The 14,937-nt window shown below is 40.6% G+C and overlaps 1 protein-coding gene across 11 annotated transcripts in view; it reads left to right on the plus strand.

Moving 5' to 3' along the window:
* MBNL2 (muscleblind like splicing regulator 2) overlaps positions 1-12,658 on the plus strand; it is a 107,132-nt gene extending 94,474 nt beyond the window's left edge. For 7 of the 11 annotated variants that reach the window (XM_048295813.1, XM_048295803.1, XM_048295802.1 and 4 more), the window contains one exon: positions 9,708-12,658. In XM_048295813.1, coding sequence (XP_048151770.1) covers positions 9,708-9,835 — 128 coding nt within the window. In that variant the 3' untranslated portion in view covers positions 9,836-12,658. The remainder of the gene's footprint in view (positions 1-9,707) is intronic. The other 4 variants (XM_048295804.1, XM_048295806.1, XM_048295808.1 and 1 more) reach the window with 1 other exon arrangement.
* Positions 12,659-14,937: the final 2,279 nt, after the last annotated feature.

The following is a 14,937-nucleotide window of genomic DNA, read 5'->3' on the forward strand; positions in this document are numbered from 1 at the left end:
AATTCCAAGCAATGTGAGTCTTGCTCACATCACATCACTTCAGAACAGTTCATGGCTTTATTTTTTGTACCAATGAAAATGGGCAGAGACTGACAGTATAAGAATAGCATTACAGAGAATGCTGCTTGAAGATGTTATTTAGTGACAACATTATTCTACTGATTATATGACCTTTTATCAAGAAGAAAATATTAAAGAACATATCCAAAAGAAAAATTAAATACTTGGAGGCTGTGTCTAAAAAGAAATATAAGATCAACAGGCTGTCTCATGCTAAGGCTTGTGATTATCTGGCACAGCTGCTTTAAATTATGCATCAGCGTTCGCACTGAATTAGGTGGCAATTATGCAGATATTAATTATGAAATCATTCAGTAGCCTTCAGTTCTGTCAAAATCTGTTAGAATACAATGAAGCAAAAATAAAAATAGTTATGTTCGACTGTCACAAACAAAAGGACAACTAAAATATTTGCCCCAGAAATCAAAAACTAGTTAACATGTAAAATACAAACATGCCAAACTTTTGGGATTTGGGACGCCATGTGTGGTGGCTCCTTCAGGAGGGAGCAGAGCTGGGACGTGCAGCAACAGAGCACCTCTCCTTGCCAAGGTGCCCCCAAAGGCAGCACCACTCCCAAGGGAGTCAGATTCTCCTCGGACCGGAACATCCTGGGACAGCGACTCAAGCTGATCTCTCCTTCTGCCCAAAGCAGAAGTGCCAGTTGCTCCCTCGTGCAAATATTCCTTGGTGTCTCCCAACAGGGCTTCCTCTCCAGTCCTCTCTAACCCCAGGAGGCCTTCTGGCAGGGCAGAGAGCTGTCCCTAGCACTGCTGACATGGCTTTCGCTGTCTCACATTCCCTTTCTTCCCCATCGAAACATGCTGTACTTGTAAATGGGGAAAGAGTAGCAATATACTGAGAAAATGAATTGAGAAATCTGATAAATAGTAGGAAGTGGACTTTTTTGTTGTTGTTTAAAAGCGAGCTTTTGAGAAGGGAGGTGGGCAGTGGAAACAAATGTTATTTACATCCTTAGTGCCAGCATACAAGAACATTACAAATAAGAGCCTATGCAAAATTCATGTTAGTGGTTTGAAAATCTTTAATTTCAGTTTCTGGGGGAATGAGGGAACAGGTAGGAAAGCAATTCTGCTGGGAATAATGAGTATCTAAACAATTTTAGTATTTCTTTTTCTGACTGAAAGTTTTGGTCTAAAAAATCCATAAAGTTCCAAGTTAAATTCTCCTATAGAAAATTCTGTTCTAACAACAGAAAGAGTGATTTGAATCTGACTTGAAACAGTCCAGAAAAGGAGACAGAGGAACAGGTTCCATCCTCAGGCACATTATCAGAGGGAGTACTTGCAGGGAACCAGCCCGGGGCAGAACAGTATTGGGCACCTATGGAGCCCATCTATGGGGCCCTGGCAGCTGGGATGCAGGACTGGCCACCTTGCCTTGTACCTGCACCAGGCTGGAAAAACAAACCTAAGTGACTCTTGATCATGAAGAGTCATTTCTCTAGAGAAGGTATTGAAATAGCAATAGCTTGTCACAGTGGGAAAGGCAAACTGCTTGCTGCCTCTTTCATGCTAGGCACACAAGAGTCACAAGCCTCACCTCACTCGAGTTATCTTGTCTGACACCGAGTTACAGGTAAGCAGCTGTGACTCGCAAACTCACGAAGTGAGAGTTTCCAATCTTAAAGCCCACAGCAAATCTTGAGCAGTGTCAGGAAAAGATCCTTTGAATTGCCTTGAAGCAACTGATGTTACAGAATATGTGGCAAAAGTGTTTTCTAAGGCACCGAAGAATCAAAGCCAAAAGATTACCCTGGAAAATGTAAAGGAACTTTATTTTAATCTCATGCGAACTTTAACCAAGTCTTTGTTTTAATAATATTTTTGGCCTTTTAAGATAGCATGTTGTTTCTTTGTAGATGATAAAAACTTCCAGCAGGCTTGTATTCGGAATTTTAGATTGCATGCTCGTATACAAGAAGCCAGTGGGAAAGAAAAGAAAAATCTGTTCTGTTTGGGGTTTTTTTGAGAAATTCTCCCATCATACCCCTTTCCCCTGTATAGGACTAAAACCTGACTTCCTCTGGTATCCTGCTAGATGGCAGTGTCGCACAACATCAGCAGTAAGCGAAGGCTTCATTCTTTTATATAACAACAATCAAAACAGATTTCCCTTTCCTGTTATAGAAATTTAAAGAAAAAGTGTTGATGTTTGATATGATGACTTCTTTTTGTGTTCTTACTTGCAATTATTCAACAACTGATACTTTGACAAGTGGAGTAAAAGTCTTTTGGGGCATATTTGTTATTTAAACATAGGAAATTTTTTCTGGCATCTAATAATTTTGTAGGCGTTTGGGGAAAAATGAGTTTGTTTCATGGTGTATACACACAGATCCTGTGAGTCTGGGTTTTTCCATCATAAAATTTTAACAACACAGAGCAGTGCAGAGCTCCAGATGTACTTGTCTGGGATTCTGTCCTTTAAAATAATTGCCTCTGGACATCTCTAGGTGCTCTAACTACTTTCCCTTGAATTAAACAAAGATCATATATTTATCTTGGTGTATGATTTATTGCCTACAAGAAATGCCAGTCTGGCTTTGAGTGTGCAGGAGGCTGCCCATGTAACTGCACTGGAAACATATTTATTTATATATTTATTTTTGTTGATTGTATCTGTCATGACTTTCAGCTGGTCGCAGAAATTTGCTAACTTGCCTGACTTCATTTTTGGCGCAATATTACCTGCCATGACACACACTAGTATGTGTGTCTGTTTATGTGAGAGTAACGAGATAAGAAGAAAAGTAAGGAAGTGATAAGTAGTCGAAGTCAGGTTAAGGTTAAGATTTCCTCAGAGAAGTTATAAGTATAGTGAATTTTATAAAACTAACACAAGGTCTTACGAGTAACCTTGATGAACGTAAATTTGGTACTTTCCTGTGTTTGAGTTTAGTTCTGGATGCTGTCTCTTGCTTTGAAGAGAGTCTGAACTGGAGTGACAGGTTTTGGGAGAAGAGGGGTTTCAGAGTGGTGATAACTGCTGAGGAGCCTGCAGAAGTGCCGACTGTGCTCTGTGTGCAGTGGTGCCTTTGCCTGAAAGGGATGCTGCATGTGCAGTGGCAGCCTCATCTTGCATGATGTGGGCATGCTTGGTGTCTAAAAGGAAAATGCAAAGCAGGTTTTGTTAAACAAAAAACGTCTAAGGGTTGGAGAAGTAACACCCCTGCAAAAGGAATATGGGCACTTCCACAGATAATGCACAACTTGTGCTTGGCTTTCACTCATTTGTGCTCTCAGTTTCTCTGTGCAGGCCTATTCTGGCAGTTTCTAAAATTCAAGAAGAGAAGGAAAATGACCTAAAAGTAGGAGGAGGAAAACAGATGATTGCAGTAGCTTAGACCTGCTGGAAGGTAAAATTGAGAGGCTATCCAAAATAGTCACTGTATGGGTGCTCCTAAAATACTACAGCAGTGGTTTTCTCACTTCTATATAGTCTGTGTGCTGCCTCTGCATGAGTTAAAAATAGATTTTGGTAGAATATGTTAGAGTGTGTTATGATCAGTTTTTAGCACTGCATTATTTATTACTTTAAAGAAGAATAAATAAAGCCATATTGCTTTCATTTCTAAACCAACTAATCCTCTGTCTCTCCGGAGTGAGTAAATACTTCTTAAGTTGAATTTAAATACTGTACATTATTACTTGAGTAAATACCTATTGAAGCTCATAAGCAAGCTAAGGAGTTGGCAGCACAAGTGGCTTTGGTCTCTTCTTTCAGGACCTTGTGACAATTAAATGAGAAAAATGATGCTGCTGAGCCCTTGAACCCTTTGGGATCCCATAATTTCCTTGAAGTTTTTTTTTAGATCATCGTGAAGAGCTGGATTCAGATAAGGTCTTTGTCAGCTTTATGACACCCTGATGGCCAACAGCTTGTGCCTGATGGAATGAAAATGTGCTAGCAGATGTGTCCACTTCAGTGTGGACATCTGACCCTCAGCCATTTCCAGAGGCATATTGTCAACATGTGGGACCAGGCAAAAATGGGCATACTCAGATTTAGGGAAGAACAGAGAGGATGGAGCAGGGCACTAGAATTACCGTATGAGGGAATGGGCTATGAGAAAGCCAAGAAAATAGGACCTCCAGCCCTCAGGAAACACCTGATGCCCCCGTATTAGGCACTGCATGGGCAGGCAGCCGTCTGTGACCCAGACATCTCACCCATTATGTACAATCAGAGGTCACCTTATTGATGAGCAAAGCAGACAAATATATTGGGGTTGCACTGGATTAATAGAGAAGCAATAAGATAAAATCCTCCTTCAGCCCTGGGTTGAGGAGAGGACCATGGTTAGTGAGTAAAACAAAGCATGTATCCATTAAATGATAATATGCTGGAAATGAGAATGAGGTTTCAAGGGAGAAGTACTAGCAAAGGAAAAAGTCCAGGCTGTATTTAATGCAAGCAAGGGTTGGAGCTGGCTCAGCTGTCAGCAGTCAAGACAGGGGCAAAACCTATCCCATGGGACAGTGTTGGTGGGAGCCCTGGGGTGGGGGAGTGGAATGTTTGGGATGGTGCTCCATGGAGATGCTTCTGTGGAATCTGTGGGGAACAGGAGGTGAAAAAGTCCATCTGTTAGGCTATGTAAAAATTAAATAAGACCAGGCATAACTGATACAATAGAGATTGCTTTCAGTAAGTGTCTGAACATTTACTCATCTTTTCCCACTTCTAATTAAAAAAAAAAAAAAAAAAAGTGGTTTATTTTGAAGAAAAGGAACAAGGCACATACCACAAGAGAACATTCTAAGAGAAAGTGAAAAATAAAGGCATGGAGGCATTTCCCAAAGGCATGGGGAAATATAAATAGTCTTGGGTTCCTTGTCATAGGGAAGAAATACTTGGTGTTACTTTTATTTTTAGAAAGAGGGAGAAGTTATGAGACAGCCTGATATGAGCCGGCTGTCTGAAAATATCTGTCATTTTTAATGTATACCCCAGATATATCTGACCAGTCTGCTACTCGTGTGAAAAACATGAAAACAGAAAATGTCACTGTGGAAGGATTCATCTATCCTGACGCAGGTGTCCAAAAGTTAAATACCATGGTGCAAACTGTTCACCACTGATCCTTTCATTTGGTGGAGGGGAAAAAAGCAGCATGAGTTGATAATGCTAAAATAAGTTGCCTGAGGTAGCCTAGGAAGATGTAAAATGGGTGACCGGCTGAGGCATTCGTGTCTGAAATCCTCGGAGATAAATCTTGTTTATAAGAAACTCCTATTACTACATTGCATTCAAAATGGAAGGCTGAGCAGACCAGAATGTTTGCTATGCATGAGTTAATTTTTGGAGGGTAAGTGCTTTGCAATGCAGAGATCAAATACGGTCTTAACACCTTCTTAAAATATATTAGGGCTTATAAAGCACACTGTATTTTGGATTAATGATTTCAAAACTTCTGAAAAAGAAACATGTCAGAGGTGGATGCAAAGTCATGTTTTCCAGCTGATCCACTGTGACAGGTCTTTAGTTGAACAAGAGTTCACGTACACTGAATTCATGCACAATGGCAAATTTTCCCTATTCATCATTGTATAATAAATCTGGAACTGGAAAATGAATTTAAGTCAGAAACTATAAAGAAGCTTTGTGAATTGTAGCTTCAAAACAGAAAATCTCAAGCCAAACAGTGTTCTTGTAATTCTTAGAACCTAGTCATGATTCTCTGTAATTTGGTCAGTTCAATGAACTGTATCAGGTAAAGCAGTAACCTGGGTGTCAGAAGAGAGTTCACAAAAATGGAGTTTCCACTTTAATTTAAAAGACTTTCAATTTTGCTTTTTAAGTCTTGAGACAATGACTGATCACTGCCGCCTTTGCTGGGTCTGAGGAACTCCCAGATTGATTTATCCACACTGGTAGTTGGTGAGAAGCTGAAACCATTGGCACTGACATCATTCCCCTGGATGACACTGCAGAACTGTATCACCCTTATGAGCAACCCTGTCTGAATTTCAGGATGTTCTGTGTTGCACAAGGGGCTTAATGACCATTATGATCACTCAGAAGTCCAGAAGGTAAAGGTGTAAAAGAGCCATGCTCTGGTAGGAAAGAAAGTCTTGACATTTAGGAGCTGAAAATGTCACCTCTAAAGAGCTGGAAAATTTTGAGGAGCAAATTTAGAAAGTAGTTTGTGGAAATTTAGGTTCACTCTTTGTGTTACTAGTTTCAGTGAGGTCTGCTAACTATCACTGGCACAGTGTGAGTGATTTTAGTCTAAAGGGTAGCCAGCTTTCTGCCACTTCAAACAGGTACCAAGCAAGAAGGCAATGGAGAAGGTACCTTTATCTGTGATTACCTTCAAAAAATGCCCTTTTCTGTTATTAAATCTTCTACCTGAGTTACTACTCAAGACTCTAAGTGCCAGGCCATTCTGCTTATGATGGAAATAGTCTTCTTATTAGATCTCTTACTGCAGCAGCAGAAGGTATGTTTCCAGGCATGTCTGTATCTACATCTGTGGATCTTATCCATACAGAGCATGAGAAAATGCTTTTCCGTGCTTGACCTGTAGACCTTTGGACATGGGACAATGCACACTCACTGTATAGTCTTCTTCTTCAGGGTTTTTTCTTACATATACTATGGTAAAAGCGTCATGACATTACATCCTGTTGCTGTGAAGTGTAATGTTATAATAGTATCAGAGCAAACACAAGTCATATATATGTGCATTTGAGATGTAATTGTTCAAAGAGTAGTGAACATGAAGGTGACTGGACCTATTTACAAGTAATGAGGGAGTGCAGACTCTGTAGCAAGTGTTTGCAGGGATGTTCCTTCTCCAGTACAGCTTCTCCTTTTTCAGCATGCAAGTGATGGAGCAATTAGCAGCAATGCAGACTTAGATAACCTCCATCTTCCATCACAGTTTATTACTTCATTTGTAGATTAAACAGGAGAGGTTCACAGTGTGTTTTCCATGTAAAGTAGTTTAGCATTTTATGTTTCTCTGTCAAACACAGTGAAAAAAACCAGTGGCAGAAGCTGATGCCTGTGTATATAGCTGTGGCAGAGTTGTGATATCTTTTGAGAAATAGGGTGTGAACATGTAATTAAAGACTACGGGAGACGTTTTACACTTTGTGGCTAAGGTTAAAAAAGAAATGTAGCTCCTCAGTTCTGCAACTCTGCACTGGAGAAGCTTGTTCTGAAGGAGAGACTTCAGGGTTTTTTCCTAGGAGGACTCCTACGTGTACTAGAAATAGCTGGGTGCAACATGCCCTAGTTACGGCCGCTGTACAAGGGGCGGCACATTGAGGATGATGTGCTGGGAGCAAGCCAGCTCCGTAGCCACTGGCAGGGAGAAGCATGGCAGTGAGAGCTCCAGCTGCTCCTCTGACACCTGCAACCCATAAACAGGACATGCTTGCACAGAAAAGGAAAGTGTTTACATTGTCTTTGCTGTTTTCCTGAGTTTTGACAGGAGGAGAGAAAAGGCAGGAATAGGGACGCGGCAGTGAAGTCCTTACCTTGGGCTGTGCCATTCACCAGGGCAGGGAAGACAAGGGGTCCCTGCTCTTTCACATTGCCCAGGACCTCTCTGTCCTGCCTGGCACACAGCAGGATGAGTGGCACTTGGGTTAATCACAATGCCAGGAATAGTCCTACCATTTTCCCAAGAAACAGCCTGAGATTAGGCCCTCTGCCGTCTCTGACACACATTTTGAGGGAATTGTGAACACCAGCACAAGGGGCAGTTATCTGTCTCCCTGTACTGTGAGGAAAGAAAGCTATAGGAAAATGCAACTTTAGCCCCTCAAAAGTTGGCAGACAATGCAGTCAGCTGCAGTGTCTGAAATTCTGGGTTTTTTACCGAGTAGAAAACTTACTGAGTAAGTTTCAGGTTATGTCCCATTAAGTGAGACCTTAAATACACTTGTGTGATTATGGCTAACCCAGTATAGCTAAAGCTGCTTTATTAATTACATTGACATGTTGGGTTCTAACATGCTAAAAATACCAGTGCTGAAAATCTTGGTCTTTTCTTATTTTCAGCATGGCTGCGTTCTCTATACATATTGTCAAATCACCGTGCTGGAGCTGAACCAGGGTTATCACAGACAGGGCTTTATTATTTGAGCAAAGCTATTTCTTTGTTATTCCAAAAGGAAACAGAAGATAGGCGATAAGCTAACAAACTCACAATGGGTGGAAGTTCATTAAAAATATATGTCCTTGTTGTGTGCATGATGTATTTAGATGTTAAGCCCTTTGGAGCAGCAGGTGTTTGTACGGTGTCATTACAGTGGGGCCTCCTGTGTCACCAGATTTCCAGAGCTGATGGCAATCAAAGATGGCTCTTTGGCTTGCTGGCAAGGTCGTTGGGGTCAGGGAGACAGTGCTGGTGTACAGAGAGCGAGGCAGTGCACTTGTGAGGGGCAGTGGGGTGACGGGCAGGGGACTGGGACGAGCACCTGCCACACAGAGCCGAGCGTGTTTCTTTTTGGCGGTCTGTATGTCAGAGGTAGTATGTTGCTGAAGTTACTTGACAAACACCGTTTTTTCCCCCCCTTTTAATATAAATACTGCATTAAGCAGTGGTCTAGCTTCATGATACACAAGTAGGTCAAAGTGCTTTCATGACTGCATTGCATACCACCTGCAAATACAGCTTAAAAATATGCCGAGTGCCAAATTAAACAGGAAGAGCAGGCAATGCACTCGTAATTCCTTGACTCGTGCTTAAGTCTGGAGCACATGTTAGCAATGGCATGATAAAACATCACACCCCTGCCTTTTGATATCACTTTCACCAACAGCCATTTCAGGCAGGTGATAGAAATCTGGATGATTTTCCAATACTGTGACCAGGTGGAGCTGGTTGCTGGGCGCACTGTGCATTTAGCCTTCACAGTATTGGAAGCTCGAGAGTTTGCACCTGTAAAATGATTGCTTCACCCTCCACTTGAGACACCATGGAGGTAGAGCAGCAAGGTTAGTGGCTAGTTAGGTGCACAGAGGTACACTATGATAATCCCCCTAGATTCCTTGGCATAAGGAAGCGTGAGAAAACCTCTCAAGTTCGCTGATCTGCAGTTAATTTTTTTAGGGAATAAGCAGCTGCTAAAAGTGCATTGAAAAGGCGCTTTTGTTTCATGAAAACACCCAGCCCAGTACATCTTTTTGCTGGTTAGTGGCAAGGTGCCCTAACCACTTTGCTGGTTAGCGGCAAGGTGCCCTGCCTCCACTTTTTCCTCTGGTCATTCTGACTTTCTGGGAGCATGGTGGGAGCTGGAGAGTCACCCCAGGCACGGATGCACTTTGAGCTCCTCCAGGAGATGCAGGGCTTCCACCTCTACTGATAGGCAGGGCGCTGAGAGTGCACACCCTGCCTATGGCCAGGCCATGGATTCAGCACTGCCCTCCAGTATTTTGACACATAAAGTACCCCCTCTGTGCGTTCTCATGCACATGAGGGCCTCTGTGCAGGGGAAGACGACCAGGTGTGTGAGACACAAACCCCCCAGGCAGCCTGAGGACACAGGACACTGTCCCCCATGGGACACTGTCCTGTGTGAGCTGTGCCTGAGCTCAGTTAGGCCATCCTGGCACACTGCTCTCCCTGGGTCACCTAAAAGCGCGATCACGCTTTCCCTTTCTCTTGACAGATAATCCTGAAATAGCCGGCAGGAGCGGAACGGAATGTCACGAAGCCTCCCTGCGGACGGCCAAGCACGGCTACTGTACATACTACCCCGTCTCCTCCTCTCTAGAGTTGCCACAAACTGCATGCTAAGTCAAGAATTTGTTCTTATGGACAAATCAAAAACTCAAAAAAGCTAGTGCTGCTATGTCATATAATGAATATTAAATATGGTATGCTTACTATACTCCAACCTAAAATAGTTAACTACCTGATACCAGCTGTGATGTTTCAAGACATAAAGGGTAACATTTAGTTTTAAAGATTTTCTAAGCATAGTTTAATTATTGCAAATATTGTCGTTTCTCCATAACTACACCTAACAGAAATGGTCCAGATCAGTTAGTCTCGTGAGATTCAATGTTTATGAATCTTTCGAGCTCAGCAATAATTGAGTTGCATTGGCTAAAACCTTTCCCCAGTTGCAGGTTTAATTTTCACCCAAACTATGATTCGGGGTTTTCTTCTCAGTTAAAAAACAATCTTGGTTTTGCTCCCTTGGTGAGTTGATTCCAAGACAGAGGAAGTGAAACGCAGCCCGGTGTCCTGCACATCATCCTGCCAATCTGATATTTTTAGCCAGAAGTCCAAAGTAAAGCACAAAGTCTTTAGATGCACATGGTTGGTGTTTGACTTGTATGGAGAAGTTGCATTTGAATCATAGCAGAATAGCAGAAGAAAATTTTAAAAATTTTGCACAGTATGAACTTCATACCCCTTTCAATCCCCAAAAGAACAAAGTCTTGAGAATATTATTTTACAAGTATATTTATAATGTTTTTAAAATAGACTTTGCAGAAGTGCCTAAATTTTGTCACATCAGACTTGATGAAAGTGAGCCTGATGCCAACAGTCAAATCTCACCGGACGCAAATAATCTTTGAAACTCATAGTCAGGTTACCAAAAAGATCCAAGCTGTTAAGAAGTAACTTCTAGAAGTGTAAAATCAAACAAAACAAAACAAGATCAAACTAACAAAAGGAAAGGCGAAAAAGAAGGCTGTAGATGAAGAGATTGTATGATATTCTAATTTAATTAAAATTCAGTTGAGTCACTGAAACTTCATAGGTGACTTTAATCTAGGCTATTAACTGAACACTAAGAATGTAGAATGAGATTCAGTTTAATAAATCATTACTGTATTTGCATTTTTTAAATTGGATTATAAGATTGTAACCAGATTAGAGTGGAGAAAAAATAGTTCTTTTAATTGTTTTTCTTTAAAAACATATTTTATGTCACAAAAGTATGAAGATATCTTTAATACAATTATATACATGTTATATATACATACATACATATATATGGATGAAGCAGATTTTAATGTTGTTTACTTTTTTAAATACTTTGTTGATTTACAAGGTAATTATATATGTAAAATTAAAATTTCATTTGTTTGATTTGAGATTTGTTTCAAGCACTATTGTACCAAATATTTCATATTTCACATTTTATATGTTGCACATGTATCACATAAATGACATAGTTTTTAAATTATTGTTTAAAAAAACAAGACAGCTGTTATAAGTGGATATTATGTATAATTGTTTGCAGCATAAGTTTTCTATGTGGACATTACTAGTGATTGCAGTATTTTAACTTAACCTCTTCAGATTGATTGTAAACTATTTTAAACTTTGGCAGCACTGCCTGTTCTGAACGACTGAAGGCACTAACCATATTATTATTTGTCTAGGAAATTATTTTCCAGGCTAAATCTTGTTTGTCTGATGTCTAATTACTATCTATTTATATATAAAGCTGGAGATTTGATCATCCGAAAGAAAAAAAAATAATCACAATTCGGTTGTAAAATTAACATAGTGCTTGTAACGTTGCATTAGTTTAATTTGTGGAAAAATAATGTATCTTAACTTGTTACTTTAGCAGTTAAGGTATCACCATTATATACTATTAAAACACTAATATTTGTAGACTTTCTCAGTCATTATAACTAGGTAGTTGACACTGCAACTTGCCTATATCTGTCAAAGTTGTTTTTATTTTTTTATAATAGTTAATTTAGGCATTTGGGTAGCTTATTGTATAATACTAAATGGTAAATTATCCATGTTTAAATATTTTATGTAGATAACTCTTCAAGACATCGTTTTGTGTGAACTTCTTATGTTTCAAAATTACCGTTATTCTATGTTTTTTACAATTAATCCAATATTACTATTTTTTGCCCATGGATGACGAAGCTTCAGATACATCAGGTCTTTCATCCAGATAAACTGACAGACAAAAAGAGAAAATGTATTTTTAATAAGAGATCCACTTTCCGACTTTATGACTTTGTAATATTCCTGAAAACTGTACAAGTACAAACCTATGCTAACAGTAAGGAGGCAATTACAGAGATGTGCAAATACGTGTACAACAGATTCTGCATTTTATTTATTTATAAAGTAATTTTATAGACTATTTCAAAATTTGGGAAGATCTAAAACTATTTTTCTGTATAAATATTATTTGCCAAAACTTTGTTTATATTTAAAAAAAAAAAAAAGTCTAATGAAAATGATTAAATTTTAAATGCTTTGTTTAATTAAAAAAAAATACAACAAGAAATATAACCCCCTAAAAGAACCATGAGATGGGCCAACACGGAGACAGTGAATACTGTAGCTGGGACATGGTTTCAAGCGACTTGAGATGTCTCAGTGCTTATTTTCTTCAAAGGATACAGCACCTCACCAAAATACCTTTTTGTTTGCCTCTCTCATCCAGCATAATTGACGACACGTACAATGAATATTTCAGTAACAGTTAAAAGAAATCCCTCCATTCACTCTTTTCCAGCATATATAATTACTAGTGGTCTGTTAAATAGCCATTCTATTTCTGTTGTGACGTTTAATTCATTCACCCAATGTACAACCACTGAAATAAAAAGAAGCATTTTAAAATGAGAGCGGAGTCGGGGAGATCCTTTCTCGTGGCGTGGCTCTGGGAAGAGGGGCCCAGGGTAACAAAAAATAGCCAAAAGAAAGTGGAGGAGTCTTTTAAGAAGTATAAGTTTTTTAAATTTTTTTTTTTTCTTTAATTGCTTGTTCAAGTAACAAATCCTTAAGTGCAGTCCCCAGGTGCAGGACATGCAGATGCTACATGGGGAAGCCCATGCCCTTCTCCTGCCGAGGATGCTGCGCCACACGGCTCCAGCTTCCAACAGCATCCCGAGCCCTTCCTGCTTGCCCGTGCGTGCCAGGGTGCAGGCAGGCACTGGTTATCCCGGGGCTGTGTCTCACAGTTGCCTGACCATTGCAGGGTTTTTTTGCTGGCACATCCTTTGCATCTTCTTTTCTTAACCTACATCTTGAAGAGTATTACACCAGTAAATAATCCCTGCTATCTGCTAGTTCCTCTGGGGAGAGCAGCAACACAGGAGAGTTGTGTACCCATGGGCAGAGACTGCATGGCAAGCTAGTGACAGGAGGGATTAAAACCTCTGGCTGGCAGCTCCGTGGTTTCTTCACACTGCCTTTTCTGATTTATTTTTTTAAATGCTTTAAAGAAAGGAAATACAATTCCTGCAGAATCAAAAAGAGTTTGTGTCATAAAGTTGTCTACGCTTCATCAGCACAGGGCTGGTTTGAAAAGAGCCCAAGGTCACAAGTAATGTGGAAAACCAGCAGGTCAACCAGTCTATTTGGATGTATCACAGACGTACTGAGCCAGAAGCCTGCTGAGAACGAGTATGTGGGATGGAGAGGAGAAAGAGGATGACTTGCAGGGACAGGGAAGGACTGCAGCATTAGAGGGCTGCAAGGGCATTGTAGAGCAGAAGCAGCAAATTATTAAAATTCAACTCCTAATGACTCAGGAGTGGGAAGCGTGTCTGTTGATAGTTTCTCATGTTGAACCCCACCCTGGACAGTTGTCAGCTGCCAAGAAGGGTCAGGACATGTCACTTTTCTTGTCTAAAAGCTGCTTTGTTTCTTGTCAACTTTGACACTTTCTTGGCAGTGGAGAAGTGCTCGTGGAAGCTGTGAGGCTTTCAGGGCCCACAGCAAACCCGCAGTATCTGTACGTGTACACGTGCAGCACATACCCCCTTTGGACAACATCAGGGCTTCCAAAATGAAGCAAGTTACTTCTAGAGAAGAGCCTTTAGAAACCTTTGAGTTTCCCACCCTGCCATACACGTCCTTGTGGCCAGTCTGTGGCCACTGCTGTGGCCCTCACCTCAGGCCAAGGGCTGCAGCAGTGTCCTGGTGCTCAACATTGGCCCTCAGCAGACTGCCCAGGTACACACGCACTGTGTTTGGCCATGCACCTCCCCTGGCACCACATGGTGTAGCCATGGCCATAAGACTTACTCTCTATGTTTTGCATGGTTGTCAGTTCAAGAGTCTGAAGTAATCTGAGGACTGGGATGTTTTTGCAGTCCACTGGAATTAAAAGCATGAAACAAAAGGGGATGTGACATTTGAGGGATCAGAGCCTGCTGGGATAGTTTTGCATGTTTGTATACAGCAAAGGAAGCCAAAACTGGTTGAGCCCTGTTCATGCTGCACTTCGGGAGTGACTCTTGAAGTTACTGAAAGAGCAACTGGGTTTTCTTTCAAAAAGAGTTGTTTTGCTCCAGAAGAGAGCCCAGGAACAACCCAACGCTTCCGTACTGTGGGTGACAAGAGATAAAAGGACTTGTGGGCAAGGCTGCTCGACAGTGCAGCAGTGCAGGCATTCAATCTCCTGCCACTGACATTTATTGCATGAATTCATGGGACCAAAAAAAAAAAAAAAAACCCAACCTTGCCTGGAATTACTGAAAACCTTCCTTGGCATCTGATCCTACGGTCACCTGAGCATACCATGTTCTTCATGCCTGCAATCAGTTCTCAGCCAAGCATTTTTTCCAGTAGCCTGCATTTTTAATGTCATATAATTGACAGTTCTGGAGGCTTTTTTACATGGGTCAAGATGATTTTTATTGCTGGAGTGGGTGTGTGTGAGAGCAAAATCACCTCAGCTGTTGCATTATTGCTGGTATGTAATGTATTTGAGCACATAGGTATAGAACATACAGTTTGATTATTTGTGAATGGATAAATTATGGAAATGTGTTCTAAATTGTTATTTTTCTAATTCTGTAATTATAGAAACCATAGAAATTGTAGAAAATAAATTACATGTTTCATTACATGAAAATACCTTCTGCTGTAACAGGGGGAAAAAAAATGCAACACTA

This window comes from Corvus hawaiiensis, chromosome 2 (genome assembly GCF_020740725.1).
Source record: "Corvus hawaiiensis isolate bCorHaw1 chromosome 2, bCorHaw1.pri.cur, whole genome shotgun sequence".
Lineage (NCBI taxonomy): Eukaryota > Metazoa > Chordata > Aves > Passeriformes > Corvidae > Corvus > Corvus hawaiiensis.